Here is a 27,685-nt window from a genome sequence, read left to right as displayed (position 1 = left end):
AAAAGTCATGGAAAAAAGAGAAAGATTAACTAAAAAGCATTGCTAACAAAATCATCGCAAGTAACTGCAATTTCCTGGTGCCATTTCTAGCCCAAACATTAATTATATGTTTTCTAGATTTAGGTTTTCAGGAGCATGCATTTTGTCTGCTGCTCCCAGTCAACTAAGAGAAAATGTGAAATAAAAGTGGAAGTGAAATTATTCATATTGCATCTCCAACACATTATCAGCTCGCAGCTGAGACTCGAACAAATTCAAGAAGTAATGCTACAAAACTACCCAATTACTATGGGATTGTAATTGGATGTTAGTGGTTTTAATTTCTGTGCTTCTCTCTTTGTTTTTCTTTTAAATGCTACATTAGAATGTAGCTGGCAATTCAAGGTAATAATGCTGACACCACACAGCAGTGAATTGGTGTTTAGTGTGTCATATAAAGAGTATTCTTGACCTGCTCAAAGAAAATATTTTCAAGTGAAAGACAAATGAAGCAGGAGCATGAATACAACCTTTCTAAAGCATTTTTATCAAAACTATAAAATACAAACATTTTACCAAAACATTTTCAGGCAGAGTAGAAAGCATCACTTACCTCGTGTTGAATCAGTCACAATACTCAACACACAAGTCTAAACAGGTTGAGAAGACACTTTTAATGAAATTACAGATTTCCTTAGAATCAATCCTTTTGGATTTGCTCGGCAGCAGCCTACCAGAGGATCATTCAGGAGCCTACATTGTATTGCCCTTGCTTTATGTTGTGACCTGTAATTCTGGTTAGGCTTCAGTCTCCACCACCAAAAGTGATATTCATGATCCAAGGTGACCTGAAGTACACCCAGTAACACAAGCTGTCAAACACACGAAGGAAAATGTAGCTTTGCAGATACACCCCTAAATAATACTCGAAAACCAAGTTGACAGAATGTACTTCAAACACTGCATTTATTATAAAGGTGCATAGACTTTATACTATTTGGTTTGAATACTTATGTTTAACCTACAAACAACATACAAAGCGAGGTTACAGTATGTAACAAAAGCAACAATGATTATCTAGTAAATTCAATATTCTACTGTCTTTAATTTCACAAAACATTTCTGAAACAAAGGCACTTACAGAATAAAAAAAATAGGATATATCAACATTTAAAGTCTTAACTCCCTCCCTACAGCACTGTGGAAACAAGTGTGATGTGAAGGCAACAGCTACTGGGACTGACACATCAGCAGTGCTTAAACTGAAATCTTAGGGATCACCTCCATCTTTTCTGTAGCCAGACCATTCTCTTCAGTATTTGAAAACAAGCTTCAACAAGGCTGCAGGGCAAGAACCAAATAAAATTTGGTCCTACCAATTTGTTAATGATGATTAATGCACTAACAAGAAAAAATTAATCACAATCAGATTAATTGTGAACTGGACCATTTTATCTTCTTTCAGTAAATTTTGTAACTGAATTAGTAATAATGACTGATCTCTTCACTTGTATACAGTTACCATTTGCACATGTTCACTGAAGGAAAGCTGTCCTACCCCTCAACTCCCATCATCACACACAGAGCAGTGACAATTCAGGATCATCTGTTTGGTCTGTTCAACATCCACCCCAAAACATCCTATCTGGCAACGTGTGTTGTTGCTGCCACCTTACTTCCTTCCCATCTCCTCAGGGATGATGACTGAGCCATCCTGCCATGAAATTGCAGATTTCCCTCTCACAACCCAAGCATGACACTGTGACTGCCCCGAGCTGCTCCCTCTGTCACACCAGCTGGGGGCAGGAAGAGCAGGGCACAGCAACAACCTCAGAAGCTCCACACTGGATGCTGTACCTGTTCTCTCCCTGGCCTGGCTCCACCAGGCTGACAAAGGTGCTGGAACAATCTCTGCCCTCCTCCATGAATAAACTCCAGGGGTTAGGATATGCAGCAAGGGATTTATTTCTGCACTTGCTCAGTGCCCTCCCACAGAAACATTCCAGATTTCTAATTCTACACTTCCTCCTCCATACAGGACACCAAGCTTTTTTGGTTGTGCCCGTGCAACACCTGACAGTGTAACAAAGTTTTGCCCAATTTCTCAGCTGACAAGGCAGGAAAGAGGAGGAACACACAGACACAGGATATATGAATACATGCTCTGTAAGTGCCTCTTGGCACAGTTTCATGCTATTAACTTCAACATCAGAGAGGTGTAAGAGGGGCCCAGATTGTCATGAACCCCAATGTAAAAGCTTTCAACAAGTTTCTTCTGAAATGCCCTGAAAACTTTCTTTTCAAAGAATCAGAATAACGCAGAAATAGACTCAAAAAATCAGGAAGAGGAACAAGGTTGCCTTTGACAGCAGCAACTTCCATCCACTCTGTGAGGTAAAATAATGCCACCAAAGAATAATATACCCCAAATGTAGAATCACAGGACAAATGGCTCAATGGCCTCTCTTAAAAAATAAAATCAGTGTAAAAGATATGTTAAAATTATTTCACTGATTACATTTCACTGTCACAGTGATACATGCAAATAACTACATTGTTCTATGAGGATTAACAACAAATTGCATTTCAATGTTAGAAAAGACAGAATTGTTGAGGACAATGAAAAATAAAACCCCACCTTATTTGTTTGAGTAATTAAAGATTCATAAAGCCTCAAGCCCCAGCAGTGTTAACAGTCATAAAGACATCTCAAGATGTTTCATGACTGACAGCATCACATTATGTATGTATGTATGAAAAAGACATTACCTGTCTGTGACCAAATCCTTCCTTTCCCTGACTTCTCATTTTCTGCTCAGCTTTATAGGAATGTTGAAGACAAAAGGGAGGTTTAATGCTCACTGTGGCCCCTCACCCAGTATGTTCTTATTCCAATGCAGCCTGGATTTATAAAAGGTCTGTAATTCTTAGCCTCCTGCCACCTACAATTCCCACTAGAGCCTGTGGGAAAACCTTGAGCATTTCAAAATCCCAATCTTCTGCTGATATTCCATCTCTTCTGTAAAATAAATTTCTTCTCTGTGAAGAGGCAGGGCTGAATGCTGCCAAGGTACCTCTGCTTAACATGTGATTAAGGGGCTGATTTTAATTCCAAACTCATCAACAACAGATAGCTGAAGTAAGCTTGCCCAATACTACCTGAGCAAGAAATACTCATCCAGTAATTTTCATGAAGAATTTTCAGGGTTTCAGCTTTTGATCTATTTGGTCCATCAAGTGGCAGAGTCTATTAATTTCTAGCTATAACACCCAGTGGAGGCACAGCTTATAAACCTTAAAACTGGGACAGAAAACAAGGAAATAACCAACTCGTGCTATTTAGAACTAGCTCACAAGGCAATTAAACATGGTTTACTACCCCTTACCAAAGGTAAAAGTGTTGTAAGAAAGGAAAATTCCCTTTGAAATGGTAAATGAAATGTATTAAATGATAGCTTACCTAACAATAGTAGCTTCAAAACAGGCAGAACTTACGTAACATGTATCAGGTAGTTTCTTAGAGGTTAGGTTTTTACATTTTAATACTGTGCAAAAGATTGCTACAGCTTTGGGTATTTGACAATGCTCATATTAGACCATTCCTCTCAAGATTATTGCACAGCAAATGGTATTGTGGTTCTGTAGCTCACACTTCTCTCATCGTATCTAGAGCAAAAACTCTTTTTATATTTGCTTGAGGTATAAATTAACTTCTGCAAGAAAAATACTCCTTCCCTGGAGCATTAAAAAAAAGAAGATACTGAATTGATTTCCACTCTACTTAGACAAAAGATTGTTGTCTTCCAGAAAAATATAGTACAGGTGCATGGTGTAAACAAAACAAATTATATTTTGAAAAGTTTTGTATGCAGAAGCACAGTAGAAGAGCTTTTCAATAGGTGGGCTTCTGAGGATCCATGTAAGCAGGGTTGTAAGGGGGCTGGGTGGGGTAAGGGGCTCCATCACCAACTGCAAAAGCAAAACACAAGAAAAAAAAACAGATTTGTAAAAATGTACATTCTGAATTCTACATATAAAATGGCAGTTTCTGTTTTGAGCACATGGTTAAGAGGCATAACTTAGCCAGTATCTTAACTGGACTTGAAAACAGCTTGTGTTCACTCATAAAACATCTGCATTTCAGAAGTAAGATCACAAAAACCTTTATTCATGTTGGTTTTAGGGGTTCTTGGATGCTGAGTGTACATAAGTAGCCTTCAGGGGAGAATCTAAAAAAAGGAACAGATCTGGCTCAAAAAAAGAGCCAGTGGAAGTCAGGGGTGCACATACACAAGGATATACCTGACAGTGTGCTGAGAAAAAAGTAAAAGGAATAGAGAAATCATCTTAGGATTCCTTCAGGGAAAATGCCTTCCTGCTAAGTGTCAAAAAATTAATTAAGAATGTAAAGTAAAAGGGAAAAAGTATCCCACCACTTCTGAGCACATGAAAGAGTTTGACTTGTATATGTGTATCCCTTGGAAGAGATCCTTATTTTCTGCTATTATGAGAAAAGCTGCTCTCAAAGTGGCATCTTCATTTTCAGCTCTGTGAAACAGCACAAGTTTGTTCAAGTAGCACCTGATCAGATCCCTGGAAAGTGCAAGTGTGGCTATCTTCTGTTGATCTTGTAAAGTGAGTGGGTTTGACTCCTGTGTGGCAGTGCAGGTATTCTCCCCTGGCATGTGACCTAATTAACAGCCTGCTCCTCGGTTAACAGGAAGGAGAAAGGAAGGAAAGAGCTCTCACTGTGAGGCATTTTCAGCTGCCAACATGGAAAGTGCTTTGATATGTTCCCAGAAAAAAAACAAAACAACTGTTTTAAAAATTAACAAACCAGCAACAGCCTGAGAAGCCAGAGAGAAGTGAAATGACTAATTTATTGGCTCCCTCATATGAAAAAGATGAAGCCAAAGCAGTTTGGCATAATCACATAAAACCCACAGCTTCTTTGGCATTTATAACAGAAAAATAAAGTCAATGGTCTTGCCAAGTCAGAGTTCTCAGATGTGGGGCTGGCTTGCACATGATTAACATACAATTTCTAACTCTTTGTGAATCTTTCACACCATGAAAAGCCATTTTATATTCGAGTTGTCCTGGAAGTGACTTTCTAAGAGCATTATCTACTAGTCAGGACTATACTTTGTTACTTAAAAGGATGAACAGTGAGGTTTGTAAGAGGGCTTGAATATCCTACAGCTAACAGCCTGGTTTTGGCCCCTCTGAGCAGTCTGCAGCCACTTGTTCAGAAAACAGCTATTACCAGCAGAAGTGGGAATTAGTCATTGCAACAATAAGGCTGCATTAAAACAATGCTGTGAAAGAAGGACAGCTGAAGGAAAAAGCTTCTGATAATTCTAACGGCAAGTTGTCAACAGACTTCCCCTTCCAACCCCTTTGTCATGAGACCAGGCTGTTCAGAGCTCCATCCAAACTGGCCTTGGACACTTCTAGAGATGTGTCCATAGCTTCTCTGACCAACTTGTGCCAGGGCCTCACAAACCTCACAGAAAACAATTTTTCCCAATAACCAAATTAAACTTGCTGTCTTTTAGTTTGAATCCATTCCCCCTTGTCCATGCTCTTACAGAATAGAGGTAGCAAATACTAGATTAGAAAGGGAATGTGGAAATGTTCAATTCACATATACATATATATGTATATATATGTGTACATATATGTATGGCTTTGATTTCAATACTAAATGTCAGCTGAATTAGTAAAATGTTCAACTGGATCTGCTGACAGTCCCACACATTGCCAAACTTTGCCAGTACAGCTCCAGCTCACACCTCCTCTGGCAGTGCTTAGCACAGAAACACTGATAGGGAAATTTCCACCAAGGGTGAATAACAGCACGCACCATTGAGTTTTACGTAATTTGTTGACATTTGTATTCACATAGCCATAGAAAAGAGTAACTGTAAATAACACAAGATTTTCTCCAGAGCAACTGCCCCTTTAGCTTTTTAGGAGATGAAGAAGCACTTGGTGCTGCCTTACCTGCCACAGTTTCATGGTAAGCTGGGGGTCCCGGGGGCTGCATGGGGTAAGGGGGAGGGTACTGTGCAGGGTAGGGAGCCACCGGCATCCCCGGCTGGGGCTGGATAGCCACGGGCTGGTAGCCTTGATATGGAGCTGCTGGGTAGCTGGGTGGCACTGCTGGCTGCTGGGGATAGGCAGAGTGAACCACTGTCGTGGTGGCAGTGGTCACCACAGCTACAGGCAAGGAAAAGGAACATGGTTAGTGCTGGTGGTCCCTAAACAAAAACCCCAAACAACTCCCAGACCGCCTCCCCACATGGTGGGATGGAACTTCTAAATGTTCAGAAAATATTCCAAAACACCTCTCTGCAATTTCACATTCTGAAGTGGTTTAAATGCTTATTTTTAATATTTAGGTATTGCAACTTCTGAGTAGAGTATTTTCATCTCTTATAGAAACACAATTTTCCAGAAGGTACTAAAACAAAATCCTCTTCAAAGACGTGAAAAAATTAAAAAATAGATCTAGAGCTACTTACGCCGTGGTCTTCGACATGCTTTGTACAGACAGCAGCAGGAACAGGTGAGGCACAGAATAATAGTAATGACAATTACTGCAAAAACAGTAACTCCAATGGCAATAACGGTTCCAAAACTGCAAAAGAGACCAGAATTGGTAAGAGTCACTCCTGAACCAAACCTGCACAAACACATTGTTCCACCTCCAATCTCTCAGTACTTACTGGACTAAGAAACAACTGTGCAAAGCAGTGCTGGAGGAGGGGTCAGGTCTGCCAAGCCAGGGGAAGCTGAACCACCCCTTACAAGGGGTCTTCGGTCCCTCTCATTTTAGCCTGATGCTGACTGTTGCGGTTTTAGTGAACACACAGGTTCAGAGCATGCCCACAATGAAGCATCCCAGCTTTCATGGTGACAGCAAGTTCTTCCCACATTCCCTAAGACCTCACAGTCCCAAACTCAAGACTATCTCAGCACTGAGCAGATTCTTGGCATCTGTAAACAGGTATTTTAGAATCCCTGTTTCACACAATTAGGAAGAACTGAAATTCTGACTTCACAGCAACAAGAAGTATGCCAGCCTACATTATGGGATACAGAAATACTGCCTAAAACTCACAAATTTATTATGGGAAGACCAGAGATTACAACAGCTTTGACTTCTAGGATGAGCACCAAACGATGGAGGCAGACAAAACCAGTTACCTCTGGAAGATTTACAAGTTCTATTTACCACCCAGGGGAGAAAAGGTATCACAGCAAAGCCAGTGACAATTCCCTTTAAAGTGCTAAATGAAATGATCTGTTTCCTACTGTCTGAAATCAATAAAGCCCATCTTCCATAGAAGCCAAAGTCTCCAGCACTCTATTTCTTAAAAAATACAACATGCATCAGTTTTGGGAACAATTGCAGGAAGTCAGTTTTAACAAACAACCAGCACTAAAATAAGGACCAGAGAGCTGGTTTTGCATCCATCCTGTTTTTGCATGTTGGTAGAGATTTTGGCAACAGAGTTCTCTTTGTTTTTTTCCCAGCTCAGTTTCCTATTAACAGCTTTAAACAAAATGACATATCCCCATAGCATCCAGCAATTTTCACTTGGTTATTAAACACCCACCAAATGTGAAAATTGCATGTATTAGTGGCACTGGAAGGTTAAATCACTGACAAGAAGAATTGCAAAATGCTTTACCCCAGCCAAAATTTGAGAGGTCTCACCTCAGTGTCTTCTAGAGCAACTTAACCCTTAGTAAGCTGAGTGCTGTCTGAACACAAGCACTGACAAATAAAAAGGCTCAATTTAAAATGCATCCTTTCCCCTTAAGAGAGGTTGCATCAATTTTATTCTGTTTCAGTAAAACTCAGAAGAAAAAGTTTGAGTTAAATTTCTTTCAAAACAGTGATTTTATGAAACCGTAACTGTATCTGACTTGAGCACTGATTTTGTGAAGCACTAAATACAGCACTATGGATACAATCAAGAAGTACTGAATAGGATGCTCTGGCTTGTCCACACACACTGCAGCTGAGCATGTATATCTAAAACAGGAAGCAGGAACTGCTGCAACCTCCTGAAGTCACAGGAACCATGTCAGAAACACTGCCAGGAAAATACATGGATTACTGCAACACAACCACAGGATGTAAAGATGAAAATAATGTGTTGAGGAACGCATGCATGTTTTGCCCAGATTTATTTGCACAGAACATTTTTGAGATACTGACCTAAACATGCACTCCTAAACACCCAGATTTAAGTGCCCTCTCATCCTTGTAAGCATTAGCTTCACTTCAGCACAGTAAGTGCACAGCCAGCTCATCACCATCCAAAAAATCCCATTTCTTTCAAGCCTCGTGTAAAAAGCAAAACACAAATGCAATTTCAAGAGAAGAAAACACAGAGAATTGCATTCAATAGATTCATACACTGAAATATCCATCCTGATTCTAATGTTCACAAGAAACAGCAAGAACACCTGTGACAAACTACAGACACCTTCAGAAACTGCAGGACAAGAAATGCCAACTGCAATTTCTGATACTTGTGGAGCAGCCAATAGCTTTTTCTTTCCTCTTAGTTTCCACTTCTGGATCAACCCTGATAGAGCTCTCTCACTAGGGAAGTTGACATTACTTCCATAACACAGTTATTCTCTAGAAACAGTCTCAAAGTAAAGGAGTCTTCAAGTTCTTCCTCAGGCTTTTCCCCAGTAAAGGAAAACCTACTTTTTTCTAGTGAACTATGCTAAGGAAAGGAATTCTTGTGTCAAGCAAAGAGATTAAGGATGACAAAGTACAGACAGTGAACTTCTTAGAACTTTAGCAAAGGCTGGGCAGAACCAAAGATACCAGAAAATTTGAGATAAAGTGGAGGAAATATTTACTCATCGTAAATTACTGAGAACAGCAGGAAACTGGTACAGCTTCTTCAGGACTAAATTCATTTCTGATATGAGGAGAGAAAACAGCACAAGCCCATCTGCAGCCAAGCTGGCCATCAACAGATAAAAACACTGACCATGGGCTCCATTTGTTTATTTTTAATAAAGTTTTCTGCTCAATGAAGCAGATTATCTCATATTTGTTATCTTTAATAAGGAATGCAACAAAAGCAAAGCTAAAAAACCAACACACCATGTCCTCACCAAGTTTTAGAGACACCCTGTGCATTTGGATCACTCGTGTCTTTGGCAAAAGGACACAACCATGACCACAAGGACATTTTGGACCCATCTTTTGAAGAGTTAAATGGAGACACATGTTTGAAGTGCAGGTGTGTCAGGTGTACACATTACAATTCTGTGTTTGTATGCAAACACTGGGACCCAGTCCTACCCACTGAAACACTGATTGCTGCAGACCAAAATTACAAGCTTTCAGACACAGCCAGCAAGGAAAATAACAGAGAGGAGTTAGCTCTTCTCACAGTTCTTTAAGGAGTGTAACAACTGATTACTGGCAGGCATTTTTATCACCTACTTCACAGCAGATAATTTTCCTGCCAGTTCTTGGGCTCATGCAGGCTAATATCTTGGAACAGCACTAAGTAGGGAGATATTTACAGTAAGTGCTGTGAACTTGCAATTCATGTCATCAACATTCTCTTTCAACACTGCAGTTCTTCAAAAAGAAATTTTTTTCTAACTATTTTTATTGACAATCAAAACTAGCAATATTCTTTCGGAATTTCTGCATGGACAGTCACTACCTTACTGTAGTAATGTCTTTTTACTGCCCAAGGAGTACTGGCCTGAGCACTTCTTGAGCATTTAAGTGATATCCCTCTATTGAGAAAGAGGTGCAGGAAGGTTGCCACTAACAGATGACAGTCAAGTGAAGTCAGAATAGGGCTCAACATATTTCACTCAGTGAACTTTTTAACCTTCAGGAGACAAGACAGTCCAGGCACTGTATAAAGGTTCTCTTGCAGTGTGCTAACTCCCTTCTTAGACAAAAATTACTTCATTTGTTTGCTTGCATCTGATGAATCTGCCTAAAGGACTCTAAAATACTTGGGAAAAAACATATTCATATTAAATGATAATTAGCACTGTACATAAATGAAGAACAAATGTGAGGGATTGTGGCTTACAGATTTACAGATTTTTTCCCCTGAATGGTTAACCATGAGAAAACAAAGCCAAGCAAAACCGAAAGCACACCTGACCCCTGCATTCTGCAAACAAACGTCAGAGTGCAGAAATCAGCCCCAGCAGCAGCTCAGAGTGCTCTACTGGCGTCAGTCACAATTCAGGTTCCCACACTCCCACATTATATACCATAGTCTAAATAAAGCACACACAGTTATAAACAGCTTGAGCTCATTCACTGACATTTCCTGCTTCTTTCCCTTCACAGAAAAGTGAACTTCTGCCCACGATTTAATAAAAAACAAAATCAAACCTAACTGCAGTTTCACTGCAGCAATGACAAACTGCAGCTTCTCATAAAACATATGAGAAGGCAAGCATGGAGAAATTTACTTCATTTAGTAAAAATAACAGAGATAATATCCTGCCCTTTCCTACCACCACCTCCCCTTCTACCCCTATCCTCTCACCTCTGGAAAGCACTGAAGTGTATGTGTAATGAGAATGTCTAACAGACTCACCTTTAAAGCTGCCTGATTATTCAAAACATCTGTCAGCTCACATAAAGTGTTACTTGCCTATTTTACCCCTTTCAGGATTGAATGAGATGCAATGGACATATTAAAATGAGAGAACCAAGCCCAGGATCTAAATAATACTGCTTGTAGAAGTTAATTCTCAAGGCAGTTGTTCATGTTGGAGATGTCAGTCTTGAACAGTCAAGTAGAAAAAAATATAGAGTTTATTTGAAGTATTTTCAAATATCAAAGTTTTGATTTCAGCAATGTATTTTTAACTCTTAATAGTTCTTATAGTTCACTGACTTCTTACAAGTCAGTGACATTTTATAAGCTGATACGAAAGAAGTTTTCACATATCTATGCCTTTATTTGAGTAGGACACACTAAAAATTTTGTCTTAAAAATATCCAAATGAACAATGAAACCACCTAGTTATGAAAAATTAGTTTCAACAGCCTTTTTATTGTGCAAGTTTCAATCTATTCCAAGATTTGCTCCATGCTTTGAGAAACACATTGGTGAGGTTCTTTTGAAAAGCACTGCTGCTTTTAAAAACAAACATTTACAAATAATGAGTTATGGCTGTAACACGGGGTGGTCTGGAAAGTCTTCAAAAGATAATTTAGGCCATTCCTAAAACTAAAATAAAAAACTGAGTATATGCATGTCATTTCTTACTGCTCCAGAAAAGGATCCAGTTCCCAGAAATGTGATGGAATGGTAAATATCCATATTTGCCCTGACTCAGGTGTAGGGCATGACCAAACAAGTCCCAAGAGAGAGATGCTTAACTAATATTTTAGTCAGCCATACAATGCCACATACAGCCTTCTAAAGTTTAGTAGGAAAACTGTATTTTTAAAGCAGTATGAATTCCCAAGAGCCTTTCAGAGGGATTATTTTTACAACTTTAGTAACCACATATTTCCTCAGTTTAACGTTTTAGCATAAAAATTCAAAATCTAAGAACCACTTTCCTAAAGAAGAAACAAAAATAATTTATTTTTACGTAGAAAGCAAACTCACAGGAGAACATTAACCTGATTTTAACACTTGCAAGAGTGACCAGCCTATTTTAACACAGCTAGGAGCTTCAGCACAAGCAGACAATCAAAACATACACCACAGCTAAGCCTCCTGAAGTCCAAGTGCAATCACAGTAAATTACTGTGCAGCCTTGGCCACCTCTCCAAAACAGGATCTCTACATGATCAGGAAGTTTCTAAACGATTCTTGTGGTAGGCAACCTAAGACTCAGACTGAGCAGCACGGTTTCAATTCTACAAAATCTTGGTTGTTTCATCAAACTGGCAGGTTTGAGTAACTGCAAAGTCATTTTACAAGCCCTGCAATGCAGTGAAGTGTGGATTGGAATTAGTGGCTGGCGTTTCAGACAAATGTTAACTCAATTAGCACTTCAGAGTGTCTCTCCTGGAGCTCTGCCCACATACAGTCCCTTAATGTCATGAAAAGGGTTTCACTTTATTTCGACTAACCCCTCAGAGCAGCACCAGCTGAAGCCATCACTGACTGCAAACTGCTCCAGCCAGGGACACAGATTAAATGAAAACCCCTAAAACTCAGCACTACCTTCCATAATTATTTCTGGGTACTCCCAAAAGGAGAGTTTGCAATGGGAACCCCAGCAAAACAACCCCTCTATTTACCTGCAGTAAACACAGCCCTGAGCTCCATCCCCCAGAGCCCACAGCTGAGCACAGCCCAGGGACCCAGGTCTGGCATGAGAAACAACCTAAAACAACAACAATAATGCCATGGGAAGCAAGAAACACTGCAACTGCCAGAGTGCTATAGAAAAAGAGAAGGCAAGAGTCTTTTGGGAAGAAGTTTGCTAAATTTGTACTGAATGGAGGCTTTAGTGCTTTGTTCAAATAGGAATCTGATGTAGATTGCTTCATGCCCAAAATAATAAACTTTAATTTTACACGAAGATCTACTGGAAATAAAGCTAACTACTATTTTTTAATATTCTATTTATATTTTTTTTAATTCTCCATTTTAAAAAATAACATGTTAAGCACAACATGTTTTTAAACAGCCTTTATGAGAAAGTGACAGGGAGGGAACTTCCTGGAGTTTGTGGTTTTACTCAGACATCTGACACTCTGATCCAACAGGTTATTATGGAATATGTATACAAGCATCTCTTCTTGGAACATAAAGAGTGCACTTGTACTAAATATGTCTATTTACTTTGAAATACATACTAAAAATACAATTTTCCAGGGAAGTTTGCCAGGAAATCTATTATTGTACACTTTGCAGACAACTGAGTAATTGCTGTAAGTAACTGGTGCATTAAAACATGCACATAACAAGGGGAAAAGTCAAGGCTGCATTCAGAGGGACTCAAGTTTTTCATCAGCAGTGCAAGAATTAACACTGCAGCTCCATGCAGGCCCCCAGATAATTTCCAGTCCATTGTACCCCTCAGCATATAAACTGTCCTTAAACACAATTAAAGCCATTTGATTCTGCAGGTGGTAAATAAATTTTAAGCGTTCCTTTAGTGGTAAAAAGAGAATGTAGATTGATTACAGATATTTAAGGCAAACAACATGAGTCAGTTCCCTTCCTGCCATCCACTTCAGGGATACAGGATGTTACCCCCACACCCAAATTCAAATTTGGCAATGGGAAGGATTTTTCTTAGATGGTTAGCTGAATTAACAGAGTAAGTTTAAATGAAAAAAAAAAAAAAAAACCCAAAACAAACCCAAAACAAACCCAAAACAACTAAGAGCCACAAAAAATTACCCACAAAAATTGCAATATTATGAATTTGCTACTGCAAATACTGTACTGTTTCTAGAAAGCAGATTTAAGCAACTAATTGAAACTAACTTGGCCAAAGAGTTAAAGGATTTTTTCTCCTAGCAAATTGAAACCTGGTGTATGTCTTGCCAAACACACTGGAACTGCAGTAAAAGGAAGTTTGGACTAGGTTAGACCCACCTGTTTTGCCTGCCTTATAACCCCAGCTTTTATAGGACACACACCTTTTTTTATCCACATTACTCATCAATCATCACATATATAAAACTTCCAAACACTGCGTTCAGGGAAGAGCAAAGTTGAAATTACGTAAATTAATTATCCTGTACTACAACGAACTGACATCCTGCTCCATATTCCCCTTCTCTTCTGGAATATTACTCATCCAGCACAACAAGGACCATCAAGGAAAATCTAACACTACAAATGAGAACACAGCACTGCAGCAGAGGTCACATCTGGCCTCTAGAATCACTACTTCTTTCAAAAGGCACTGATTATTAAGACCTTCACCAAAACAGTCACAAAAGTAACTCTGATAACTAGTTCCTGTCACAAAAAAAAAAAGGCTTTTAAATTTACCTCTCAGTAGAATTGAGAGTCAGAGATCATGCTAATAAAACCAGAGGTGTATCACATTAAAAATGAATTATATAAAATGTTCTGGATACACTTTATATTAAAAAAAAAGCCAATCTCTACCCAATTGGTAATTTCTTGAAATTAAACTAATTTGTTCATTTCACAGAAGACCCTACAGCTGCAGTTTCAAAAGACTGGGCAATTTGAGAATATTCTCCTCTATCCATAATACATCTACAAACACAATTGCGGCAACACCACAGGTCATGGTTTTTTATGGCAGTATATGAAAATGCAGAGCTGGAGCTACCTTTGGAACTCACATGCTCAAATCTTTCCAGATCCTAATAAATAGCCATTATGGTCTTTTAAACATGTTTTTAAAGGATCTCTGTTCCTTAGGCTACAGGATCCTTCTCTGAGGGTCACCCTACCTGCAACCACTTCCACAAGCTCTCCCCACAGTCAACCTGTATGTAAAAAATGTTCTGTTTTCAGAGTTACACAGAGGCACAGCAAAACCCACAGCTAGAGGGAACACTCTACCCCCTGGTAGGTACCTACAGTCAATGAAGTACACAGCCACAGGAAAATTAATTCCTGAACAAAATCCAAGTAATCAATCTTGCTGTGTCTTTATATGCTCAGGGCAGGTTGTCTTGTTTGCTGCTCTCACCCAGTTCTGTGGTTAGCAGAGCATGCAAACCCAGCCATGCACATCTGCCTCCTGCACCAGGGCAGCGTTTTTCAACCTCTCCTTCCTGCTTGGTTTCAGAGGAAATGAAATCTAAGTGCCTATGGTAGCACACACCACAACTCTTAACTCTGCCCCCTTCAAGCAGCTTCCCCACCAAGAACCTGGTGAACACAAAACCAAATGCTCTGCAATGCAAGTTATCACTGCTAACAGTGCAAGCTGATGTTTACTCTTCAGGCTAGTAAAAAGCATAGAATACTTTTTTCAGTAGCTTCAAACCCAAGTCTCAGTTGTTTCCAGGCAAGAAGCTTACATTCCTTGGAGGAATTAGCCTGTGCCTGAACATGAGCCTCACAGAACAGGTTGTATGCAGTTTAACTCATTTATTACAGAAAATATCAAGGGCCAGCACTGAAAAAAGAAATCCTCTGCTCATTAAGCAGAGACTGTTTGAATTTCTAGAAGTTTTTTTCCAATTTTCATGGAGTCTTCCCTTTAGAAACATTCCACATCCATCTGGGTACATTCCTGTGTAACCTGCTACAGGTGACCCTGCCTTGGAAGGAGGTTGGACTGGATGATCTCCAGAGGTTTCTTACAACCCTAACAATTCTGTTATTCTGTAATTATCTTCATGATTTACTTTCTTACCACTGCCAACCTAGTACAGATCCTGGAGTATCCAAATACACCAGAAAGAGTAAACTGGAGTCCCTAATAGTGACAGTAGGGGAAGAGAAATGGGACATAGTTCAATATCACAGTATTTTTGACCTTGTCTGTGGAGAAAATATGGGCTTGAAAATATCTAAACCAGACAAAGCAAATCAGGATAATCATATCTTTCACTGTTAGAAATATGCTGGTTTTGCCAGGTTAGCCTGTAGCAGCCTGTTGCAGATGCCACATCTCAGCCAAAGGCAGACAGAATGACATGGATTTTCTCCATAGCACAAAAGGACAAGGAAGCCACAAGACAACACATGGCTCAAACCCCAAATGAGCACATCCCCATCCAACAAGCCTGGTTTGTCTCTGCTGGCCAAAGCTTTCCAGGAAGATGGACATTCTGCCTCCCTCATAAGGAGGAACAGCCTTGCCTCGAGCATTACTGTACCTGTTACACAATCTGCTGTAACTTACAGGTAGAAATTAACTCAGAAACAGAGCCCAATTAACTATGTACAAAGACAATGTGAGGCTTTGTTTCCAATTAGAAAGTCTGGTAGGAGCTGCCCCAACTACATTATTTTCTTCTGTAACTCTGATACAGATGTTCTGAATTGCTCCACCTCCTTAAAAACTCAAATACTTCACAATTAGTTGAATTGTGGATGAGTCATCTAATTTCCTTTTCCACTAAGGGTCAATACTGGAAAATTGGCATACCAAGGCTAAGTAATCACATTACCAATGAAAATAATAACAAGTTCTGTCCTGGTGAATCAGTGCTCTTTTTGCACAGTTTCTTAAAATGAGAACACTATGTACAGCAGAATGAAAAGGGGAAACCAGCTAAATTAACCTTACTGGTCACAACCCATCTTTGAAACCAGAGTAAAGCAGGAAAAAGCTCAGTAAACCAATTAAAGTGAGGGGAAAAAAATCCTGAAACACCTTCCAGTAGTAAACCCTTGCCATAACACATTCACCAGCAGCAGAGATTGGAGAAATCACTTATGATCAAGGAAAACTGGTGACAAATTTATCAAGTTCAGCAGCATGAAAACTATGCCTACTCCCTGGCCTAAAAGCTCCACATGATCTTTAAGTCCAAATCAACAAAGTAAAACGTCTGAATCTGAGTTTACCCTGATTTTCATACTTTTCCTAGAATGCTTACATCTGCTTCCAAATGCAGCATTCTGGGAAGCAAAATGCTTTCAAGTACTTAAAAGTGCATTATTAAAACACCTCAATGGAGTGCAATTTATTGCCTTTAAAATGTCCAAAGATTATAGGCTATGGACTGCTTGCAATGTGAAATACACTTAAAAGGATTGTCCCAAAGGGCACGCCTGCCTCAACAGCACCTGCTACTCAACAGAAATACTGAAAGACATTAATATTGAAAGATGATACTAAAAAAAAAACCTACTGAAAATTGGTGCTTTACTTGCACTTCTGCAGAAGACCTCAGAATAAACACAGCAAAAAAGCAAAAGTACAGGCAAACTAGAAATTGCTCAGCCAGGCAAGACAACAAAGAACAAACATTCCACCAGTAGCCCTTCCCTAACCCTGTCCTTAGAATGAGGGTGTAATTGTGGTAGGATTTCAAAGTAGGGAGAAGAAACACCCTGACAACAGAGTCCAGTGGCACATCCACAGGTAGCTTGTAACTAACCCTCAGAAAGGGCAAGTTCTCTTAAAAAGAAAGGATTTGTGAGCACTGTGCCAGGGTGGTAACTCAATCTAGAAATCAGCCTGATGCAAGAATGGGGAACTAAACACTTTCTGACCCATAATGCCAGGAAACCATCACCTCCTTCTCAAGGGCAGTGTCAAAGGTAATATTTGCAACTTCTTAGAAAGAACAGGGCATAAAGGAAGTTGCCCTTTGTTGCCTCCTGTCATATTACAAACTGTTCAAAGAGAATGCATCTTGTTGGAGGTACAAAGAAATAATCCAACTGACATCAGCCCTTCTCGCTGTACAGTGAAGCATTAAACCAACAGTCATCAAGAAACAAGGCAAAACCTGCCTTTTAAAATAAATTGGCATGGAGAGAGAGGGTGGAATATACCTTGCAGGTGGAAGGAATACAGCTTACTGTTTGGTTAAAAAAGCACAGAAACCTCAGTATACAACACAAAAACCCCAGGGACTGTCTGTAACTAAACAAAACCCTACTTGGTGTCCCACTGGTTGGAGTTACAGACAGTGCCACTCACTGCAATTCCCAGTATTGAAACACCCTACAAAGGACAGCTCAGTCATAAGTCATTTTGGAAAGTTCTGAGATGTGGTTTTCCTCCAGAGTCATATCCAGGTGGCCTTTCAAGGACAGCATTCTTGTGAGCAATTACCACCTTTCTAATAAAATAATAATTCTAACAGGAAGGTAAGTCAACACAACACCAATTTTTCAAAGTTGCAACGCAATGAAAGGAAAAAGAGAAGTCATCCATCTTCTCAAGTTGAGGCATCCACAGTTCTCTTTTTAGACATTCCACAGCTGAAAACAAAGGTAACTAAAACAACTTAACTGCTCCTTCCTGCATGTTTTTTTTCTGTCATGTACAAAGAGCAAGCCCTGACTTCAAGATAAGGCTCATACGCCTTATCCTCCTGCTGTACTGGAGCCACATGTCTGGAGACAGATCAGCCTAGCTGAGAAGGGGCATCCCTCCTCCAAGATATTTGTCACATCAAATCCTCTTCCCTGTGGAAGAGACCTCGCTAGAAGAGAGCAAGGCTCCAAGACATCCCTTCACACCGCCACGGCAGTGCCTATTGCCTTTCCGCGGCTCTTCCTCCCCCGCAGGAAAAGATGTGCCCGGGCTTGCAGAGCGCGGGGCTCCGCCCGGCCGTGCCGGGGAGCGCGCACGGCCCCGACCCCCGCCCGCCGCTCCAGCCCCACCGAGCCCGCCCCACCACCGGAGGTACCGGGAACACCGGGCGGGTTCCCCCTGCAGCTGTCAGGGTCCCGTTCCGAGCCCCAAGCCCCGCTCTTACCCCATGCTCGCCGCCGCTCGCCCCGCGCCCGCCGCCCGGCCCCGCGCACGTCACGGCGGCCGCACCGCCCCTTAAAGGGAGCCCCGCGCCGCCATCCTGAGCGCCCGAACCGCGCTGACAGCCCCGGGCCAGCCGCACTGCACCCCGGCCTCCCAGCATGAGGACACGGTACTGCCGGAGCGAGATGTTGGTAACAGGGCTGGAGCACCTCCCCTAAGCACACAGGCTGGGAGAGCTGGGGCTGTTCAGCCTGGAGAACAGAAGGATGTGTGCACATCTCACAGCACTTCCCAGTGTCTGAAGGGGTAGGGGAACCGCAGAGGGGCTTTGTCAGGAACTGAGTGACTGGAGGAGTGGGTACCAATGGAAAGAAGGGAAATTTAGGTTGGATATTACGAAGAATGTTTTTACCGTGAGGGTGGTGATGGCCTAGAACAGGTTGCCAATGGAAGCTGTGGATGCCCCCCAGGCTGGACGGGCCTTCAGTAAGTGGGATGTGTCCCTGGCCATGGCAGGGGAAGGCTGGGAATAGATCATCCTTAACACCCATTCCAATCCTGTAACATTCTGTGATTAATCCCTGCCCTTTCTTCATCATCTTCTGCACTGTGAAAAACTGACACATTTTTACAGCATCACTCCTGTCATCACCAATAGAGGCTTAAAGGAATTTTCTTCTTCCCAAGATCGAAACACAGAGAGAAACATTGATAAAAACTAGCTGCAAAAGATGCTAAACACTAAGGAGATACTTCAAAGCAGATTTCTTTCCAGAGCCACCATGGATTTTCTAAGAGTACAAAGCACGGAGTAACAGCCTTAAACTAAAACAGAGGATGTTCCACCTCATCGTGAGGACAAACTTCTTTCTGTTAAGAATGGCAGAGTACTGGAAGAGGCTGCCCAGGGAGTGTGTGGGATCTCCCCTCTGGGGACATTCAGGTCACACCTGGACATATTCCTGTGTCACCTGCTCCAGGTGACCCTGCCCTGGCACGGGGCGTGGAATGGATCTCCAGAGGTCCCTTCCAACCCCAATGATTCTGTGATTCTGTGCTAATGCTTCAGCCTCCTGTTCAGCAGGGAAGATACACATTATTATACACAGAGCTGTTCTGGTCTAAATAGCAACATCCAGACTCTTCCTCATGTCTCTCCTTCCAACACATACACAGATTTTGAGCGTTCCACACTCTTAACACACAAAGTAGTTTTTCTATTTTTGTATTCTAGCAGCACAGAATCATGGAATTGTTAAGGCTGGAAAAGACCTTTAAGATCATCGAGTCCAATTTTTAACCCAGAACTGCCAAGTCCACGTGTCCTGATTACACAATGAAGAACCTCCATACAAATTCCATTTTAAAAGCTTGCATGGCTTACCTGGAGCTAGGAGAATCAAGCAAATCATCAGGATCCTGAAAAATCTGTGAGTCAGACATCCTGTAAAAAGAGAATTAATCTCAAAAAAATTGAATTTATGACTTATTAAAATTACCTAGCTAAGTTTCAAGTGCTTATGAAAGGTAATGTACACTAAAAAGATATTCTCTTTGTTGCCTGTGGTGCTTTAAGTATGGAATTGACATTTGTCTGACAGCACCGTTCCAAGGAAGTTTTGCAAAATCTAAAATCAAACAGACCGTACATAACAGCCACGGATAAATGCATTTACTGCATTAGCCCTAAGTAACTGAAGTTAGTCAAGTTAGTGATTAACAACAAAAATCAAGAAATTTAGCTTTTTACTAAGCTCACCTTCACCATTAATTAAGCTTAGTTTCACCCAGGTATGCTGACAGAGGCATCCCTGCTTTGAGGAGGAGAGAGGAGCAAGCACAGCAATTTGTCCACAAAGTTGGGTCATACTCTCATCCTTTACATGGAGAAAATCAAACACCAATTTTATGAGGGTTTCTGTTACCTCCAGTCAAATTGAACCAAAGGCAGAACAGAATTGTGACATTTTAGTGTCACTCCCTCCTCCACCTGGCTAAAGGACAGTCCCACACTACCCCTGCACATCACCATGGCCTCCAAGGACCAGACTTGTACTTTGAACAAGGCCTCTTATGCCTGGGTAAAGGGGAGTGATGTTTGCTTTCCCTGCAGAGATGTGAGTGCTCTTCTGTGCTTCATAGAGACAATGTCGAGCTCAGGCCAGTGTTTCACCCAGACATTCTTCAGTGGTTAAGCCCTGCCTGAGCCAAGTGCAAGATAAGCAAGCGGCTCAGCTCAGGTTTGTGCTCAACCAGCCTCAATGATTCGCCACAGCAAGCCTGGCCATTTTCCACATTATCTGCTCTGTGACTACAGTCAGAACTCAGCAACAGGTGTTTTTAGAGTGTGTCCTCTCTGCTCCTCTGAGATGCCTTTCACTTGGTTAACATTCTCCATCTGGAGCAGGTACCAGTGGTACCTATCTGGTGTCCTGCAGCATTCTAAAGTGTTAAGCTTTTAATAACAAGGACTTTCCACATGATATAGTAACACTGACAATGACAATCATTTTAACAAACATCAATGCATAGTGTATCAGGCCTTGAAGCCCTCCCACCAATTTTTAAGGTTAAAAAAATAAGCATATTAAAGCTTCATCCCAACCAGTTGTTGGATGGTGATTCACGGAGTTGCCTCAAATTCTCGCTGATCTTCTTTAAAGCCTCCACAGGGTCTTCTATGTCAGACAGCCTCAGAAATATTAAACGGCATGTAAGTATTTGAAAATTATCAATAAGACACACATCAGTTCATGCATTAATTTATCCAGCTCATTGTTCCCATTCACAAGTAAGCAACAAGCATTAATGTTGATCCCTGATAAAGCCTGATAGAGATAGAGCAGAGAAAGGTCTTTTAGGAAGATTTACCCATTAAACAGCGTGTCTTTGTCATTTGAGGACAGAATTCTGTGTTGTACACATTCAGTTTGCCTCATACCTTTCATTACGCTGATTGCACTGGAGTTTTTGTTCATCAAATTTTAGTAATGGATTAGAGCAGCAGTATCGATCCAGACAAGTTCCACAGCAGAACTGAGGGCAGGGTTGTGCAAGTCGTACTTCACCAAAATAACCAGTATATGCCGGACAATCCTCGCCCAAAACTGAAAAGAGTTACAAAAAAATAGTTAGTAAGTAAAGAAATAATCATACAAAGTCTTTTCCTCATACTGACCAGATCACCTAAGTTAACATTGAAATAAGCTGAAAGTATTTGGGTCAGGTCTTACAAACCAAGTAATTCCTTTAGTGTATAGCAAAGGCAAATAATTACTTCTCACACACATCTTCATCAAGCACCTCTATCCAAATGTTCACACAGACATAAGCATTAAACTGCATGAAAATATGAGAAGCTGGTGATTCTCTCTTCACTATATCTGAGAGTAGCTACGAAATAACTGTAAAGACTCAAAGAGCAACATGAGTTGCCAAAAAGGTTAAAAATACCAAAAAGCCCTAAGATCAGTTAGAAGAAAATGTTATATTTTCCTAGAGATTTGACTAGATGGAAAAGATGCAACACCACAGCATTCACTGTAGGTTTGGATCTCCATGTGACTTGTTTGTTTCTACCTGTTGCTTTGTTTACTTCACAGAAAATCCTAATCCTGAAGATGTCATACAAGAGATTCTCAGACCTAAAATCAGTCTAGTAGCATTCCCACTGCCAGCATCACCTGGTGCAGCTACAGTGGTAATGCAATGAGGATGTTCCTGTACCAGGATGGCTCCCTTAGGGAGCATTCCACACTTTTCAGAACTTGCTTTGGGTAGACACATTCCTATTTTCTGTCTTCTGTTTTCTGTATTCCTGTTTTCTCTGTCTTTGCCCTCCCAAGCCTGAATAACTGCACCATAAGAATGGCTTATTAAAAGCTTTTAACTGTCACATAAAACTACTTCTCAAAGTTTATGCAAAAATAACTTCCCAAGAAGGGTATCACTTCATTTTTCAGTGACAAATGCTGCAGGCAGCTGGTTTCTATTCGTCCTTTTCCTTCCTATCACATATCACATTAACAAGACATACCCTGATATCTTGCTCCTAAATCACACTCCATCTAAAAAACTCAAATTCCTTCAGGTGTAATTGTTCAGAGAAAGAAAATAGGAAGAGGCAAAGACAGTATTTAAACTGACTTTAACATCTGAAAATTCAGTGTTCACTCTCTGAATACTTCAGCTGTTACCTGGAATAAAGCACAAAACCTTTCCAGTGTTAAAATTATAATATAAATGCAAGTCTTTAATTGAAAGTCTTAATGGTGGACAATATGGTGATATGCACACACAATACAGTATTTCTACAGTTTTTATAAGGTTGATTAGCATAGATATCAAATATTGTCCAGTAAGAATAGTTGTTTAGGTAATTTTCCCCCGGGTTCTGCCCCATTGGAGCCCCCCCACAATCTTTTTTAGCCCTACACTTTACTGTGTCAAATGTAAGGTGCAAAACAAAGTGTCCTTGCTAGACTAAACAGAATTTCAAGAATGTATTAGTAAGGTTTGGTAAACTACGGGGGAAGACAGGAAAAGTACTGCAAGTTATAACTTCATATTAACAGTCTACAAAGTTCCAAATAGTGAAAAATGTATAAAAAACTAAAAAAAAATAGGCATCACAGCCAAGGACAAAAAGAAAAAGAAAAATCTTTTAAGGGTTTAAACATGGAGGTTCATTCAACAGAAACAAAGAGGGACTTCTGTACCCATAGGACCACACTTTTTACAGCTTTACATGTTTACACGCGGTTGATCAAACCTTTCCTCTGCAGTCACCTAATGCCACCTGACTCCTCCCTCCATCCCTAACAAGGACATGACACGTAGCTAAACCAATTCCAAAATATCTTGTGAAATTACACAGCAAGGCAACCTACAAAATTCCTACCTTCATCTCACAATTATAGTACTGCAGCACAATAAAATAACAAGGAAAACCAAAGACCTAGGCCAGTTCTCAGGTGGCTGAGCTGAGCACAACAGAGAATTTGGTTCCTCAACTTTGTTCCTCTCTTTCTCCATCAGTTGTGCCATCCACGAGACTTCCTCAACTGACTGAATTCTCCAGATCATCATCTGATCAACTGATGGCACTTTTTGCCCCAGCTTGTCTTCTGGTGAGATAATTACTTAAATCACCTGAGAACAGGTACAGTCCTCACCCAACCCAACACAATTCAGTTACTGAGGGGTTCCTCCTATCCTGCAGGGCATCAGCCTGATGATTTCACACCATCAGTACCACACAAAACCTTTAACAGCTGCCAAACTCTTCCCACCCAGTCCCCAATCACTGTAGTAAGTACAGTTACAGCTATAGCACCTTCATGGTGAGTCAGTTTAAAAAACCCTTTTTCTGGTGCTCATACCTTGAAGTACTCACAGATGAAAGCCTGACCATTTCAGCCACACAAATTTCAGCTCAGCCCCCAAACCAACTGTGATCCTGGATTACTCCAAGTCAAATGTCTTCTTGCATGTCACAAGCAACTTTCCTGTACAGGTTTGTGCACAATTTGATCTCTTTGATCAAGTGACACCACTGATATATAAAATATAAAGAGTGCTTCTACTTCTCTGAGACCTCACCAGCTAAGTTCTGTGATCATATACAATCTAACCACACGACAAAGTTGGGGAAGACCACAAGGTCCATCCTCTAAGCACAATAACAAAATAGCAACATACGGCTGCTGAAAAAAACCCAATTATCAATAATAGCATTTGATGTATGAACTCAATCATCAGACAAGCTTACATAAGTGGTGCTGTTTATGTGATATCATCACTTAACACATCAGTGTTTCTATTATCTTCCAGTAAAATGGTAGAATTTACTGTGTTGGGGGTGAGAAGGTGAAGGTTTTTAAAGGGATGCTTCAAGAATGACCGGCAGCCACTTGAGTACATCACTGCCTTACCGTAGTTACCAGCAGCCCATATCAGGCGGGTCCCGCAGCCACTGCTGGCCCCGCTCAACACAAACCCAGCGCACTTCGGCAGAGCTTTTCCCTCCGCAGGACTTTTCCCTCGGCGAACCCAATTCCGCGCCAAAACCGCCGTGCACGTGTGGGCACCTCCCGCGCCGGGACCACGTGCCCCAAAATCGCGCGTTCCTCACCCCAACACCCCGGCTCCATAACCCCCAAAATCGCGCGTTCCTCACCCCAACACCCCGGCTCCACAACCCCCAAAATCACGCGTTCCTCACCCAAACACCCCGGCTCCACAACCCCCAAAATCACGGGTTACTCAGCCCAACACCCCGGCTCCATAACCCCCAAAATCACGCGTTCCTCACCCCAACACCCCGGCTCCATAGCTCCCAAAATCACGCGTTCCTCAGCCCAACAACCCGGCTCCACAACCCCCAAAAACACGCGTTCCTCACCCAAACACCCCGGCTCCATAGCTCCCATAATCACGCGTTGCTCAGCCCAACACCCCAGCTCCATAACCCCCAAAATCACGCGTTCCTCGGCCCAACACTCCAATTCCACAATCCCCAAAATCACGCGTTACTCAGCTCTAATACCCTAATTCCACAACCCCCAAAACCACGGTTCCACAGCCCCTAAAGCCACACGTTTCTCAGCCCCAACATCCCAATTGCACAATCCCCATAATCACGCGTTACTCAGCCCCAACACCCCGGCTCCACAGCCCCAAAACCACGAGTTCCTCAGTTCCCGCCCCAGCACGGGCGGCTGAGCTCGCAGCCTGGGGCTCCCCACGCCGGGGGCTTCGGCCGGGCCTCCCCGGGGATGCGATCACCGCCTCCGAAAGCGACGCCGGAGCCGCCCCGCTGGCCGGTCCCGCACCCTCCCCGCTCCCCGCGCTCACCGGCCGCCGGCAGCAGGAGCAGGCGGAGGAGGCAGATGCCCAGCACGCCTCGACACAGCGCCATGAGGGCGGCCGCGCCCGGGGGAGCGCAGGGAGGGGCGGCCCGCGGGAAGCGGCAGAGGCAGCGGGCGGGACGGGGCGGGGCGGCCCCGGCACGGGAGAGCGCTGAGGCGGTCCCCGACCCCCGATCTTCCCCACTCCCTGCGCTCCGTTCTCCAGCTGCGGCTCCGGCTCCCGTTCCCCAATGCAGATGCTGCAGTACCAACTGAAAGCTTTTTTCTCCCTGAGGGGGCACCTCATCCAAGATCACAGAATCATTTAGGTTGGAGTCTGAAGATCATCGCGTCCAACCTGTGACTGATCACCACCATGTCAACCCCACCATGGCACTAAGTGCCACATCCAAGCTTGCCAAGGTGCTTGTTCCCTGAGTGAACAATTTCTGTCAGCATCTAGCTAATGGAGTTATTTATGTCATGCCCTGGCCTTGGAAGGCCAAGCAAAATACAGAAAGGCTGGTGAGAAAATCCCAAGCACCAGAGTTTGGCTTGGAAGGTGGCCGGTAAAAGAGCATCTCTGGGGACACTCTGAAGGCAGGAGCTGAAGGAAGCAGTCACTCCCAGCAGTGTCACACACCTAGTACTTTGGGACTTCTGGGCAGTTCAGGTTTCTGTCCTGATCCTGAATTGCATTTCAGACCCAAATTCCTCAAGGCTGGATTTCACATTCCTTTTCGCTATTCTGGTTGTACCTGAGACATTGCGTGGCTGTTGTCCAGGCAGGTTCAGTAGTGGACTCTGATGCTGGATAAGGAAATGTTCCTGGTGCCTGGGCACTCCACCTGAGCCCATAGCCTGGTCTGCATTCCCCTGGGGACTGCTCCTGCCTCTGGATCAAAACCTGTGCTGCAGCACTGTTGGTAAAGAATGCCAGGATTGATGAAGCAGCCCCCTTGGCTGCCCACTAAGTTTCTGAGGGTAAACGACCTCTGCGCTATACTTCCCTCTGATTGGTTTTTTCCTTCACAACACATCCTCACAGGCCTCCCAGAAGGTGTCTCAAGGAGAGGTTTCAATCTCCGCTACCCTACCTGCTTCCTAGCATATTGCAGAATCTCTCCCTCACAGGAGAGGAAGCTCGGGTGTCTTAGGAGATGACTTGGGAGCATTGGCAGAGGTAAATGGTCAGCAATCCAGAGGCCGGTGCAGGCATCTTTTACACAGAATCCTTTATTTATTTCAGGTACATTCTTCAGTCTGATTGGTTCCAGGTGAAGAGCCAGAGCATTTTTTTGACCATGTGTTAGGTGCAGTGTACACCAAAGACTTGGGTAGGTCCAGCCTTGTGACTAGGAGGAAAATCTTCCAAATTCAAGAGCTTTCCCAAGGTGGTTTCTAGGAAAGGACTATTTCTTGACCTCCACCAATCCTATAACCAAATACACATGAGAATTGTGGATTGTTTTCCATACCTGACCTGAAGGCTGTATGTGAGCTCAAGAACTATATCAAGTAGATTGTTGTCATATTTTCAGACAAGTAGTCAGAAGTGGAGAGATTCTGTTGCTTTCCAGAAGTGAATTGTTCAGCGTGTCTATAGCTCCACTGTGCCCCAGTGTCGGTCTTAAGATGGAAAGAGTGACTGAATTGTGTGGTGTTGTGATTTCCCCATACCTTAGGAGAGTGAAAGACTGCAAAGTTGTTTCTCAGGCAGAAACCTTTACGTTTCAATGAGTCTGCTGTAGGAGGCCTGGATTTACATAGCAAGGAGAAGCCACACAAGGTCAAACTTCAGGATGTAGTGTATTTTGTTCCCAGTGGCCCAGTGTAATGGTCCTGTGGCCAGATACTTTGTCAGGCCTGAGAGAGCCTCCCAGTGCACTTTATTGTGCCAGTGAAGTGGGGTCAGGGCCAGCACTGGGGGATGGTGCATGGCAGGTCCTACAGCACCATCTGGGCTGGTTGTGGGGATTCTGGGCCTAACACTGCAGGCTGGAGCAGTCTTGGATCCCCACGGGCCTGGGGGTGCTGGAGCATCTGACATTCTCTGGATTAGGGGAGACACAAGAGGACCCTGGCGGTAGCTGGCTGGCGGTGCTGGGGCTGCTGGAGTTGGGTGCCACTGAGCTGTGGGAGAGGTAAGGCTCTGGCAAAGGTTGCCCAGAGAAGCTGTGGCTGCCCCAGCCCTGGAAGTGCTTGAGGCCAGACTGGATGGGGCTTGGAGCAACCTGGTCTCATAGGAGGTGTTCATGCCCATGGCAGGGAGGTGGAATGAGATTATTTCTCAAGTTCCTTACAGCCCAAATCATTTTATGATTATATGTTTCTGTGTTTCTGTCTTTCTACCAGATGCTCCAGTCCATGCTCCCTTGGCCCATGTGGATCCAGGACTGCTCTCACTTGCAATGTTGGACCCAGAGTCCCCATAGCCAGCTGGACACCGCTACACGACCTGCTGCGGACAGTCCCCCAGTACTGGC

General features: G+C 42.5%; 1 protein-coding gene across 1 annotated transcript; it reads right to left on the bottom strand.

The window, feature by feature from the left end:
• Window positions 1-926: 926 nt before the first annotated feature.
• On the bottom strand, window positions 927-25,319 carry SHISA5 (shisa family member 5). Its single transcript, XM_033071880.2, has 7 exons — window positions 25,207-25,319; window positions 21,293-21,458; window positions 20,957-21,043; window positions 19,736-19,795; window positions 6,507-6,622; window positions 5,986-6,201; window positions 927-3,948 (listed from the first exon to the last, which is right to left on the bottom strand). The coding sequence occupies exons 1-7, from the start codon at window positions 25,268-25,270 to the stop codon at window positions 3,872-3,874; spliced, it is 786 nt and encodes a 261-aa protein (XP_032927771.1). The 5' UTR covers window positions 25,271-25,319; the 3' UTR covers window positions 927-3,871.
• Between the last annotated feature and the right edge of the window lie 2,366 nt (window positions 25,320-27,685).

Source organism: Catharus ustulatus, chromosome 13 (genome assembly GCF_009819885.2).
Source record: "Catharus ustulatus isolate bCatUst1 chromosome 13, bCatUst1.pri.v2, whole genome shotgun sequence".
NCBI classification, from domain to species: Eukaryota; Metazoa; Chordata; class Aves; order Passeriformes; family Turdidae; genus Catharus; species Catharus ustulatus.
This window is presented reverse-complemented; position numbering and strand designations above follow the sequence as displayed.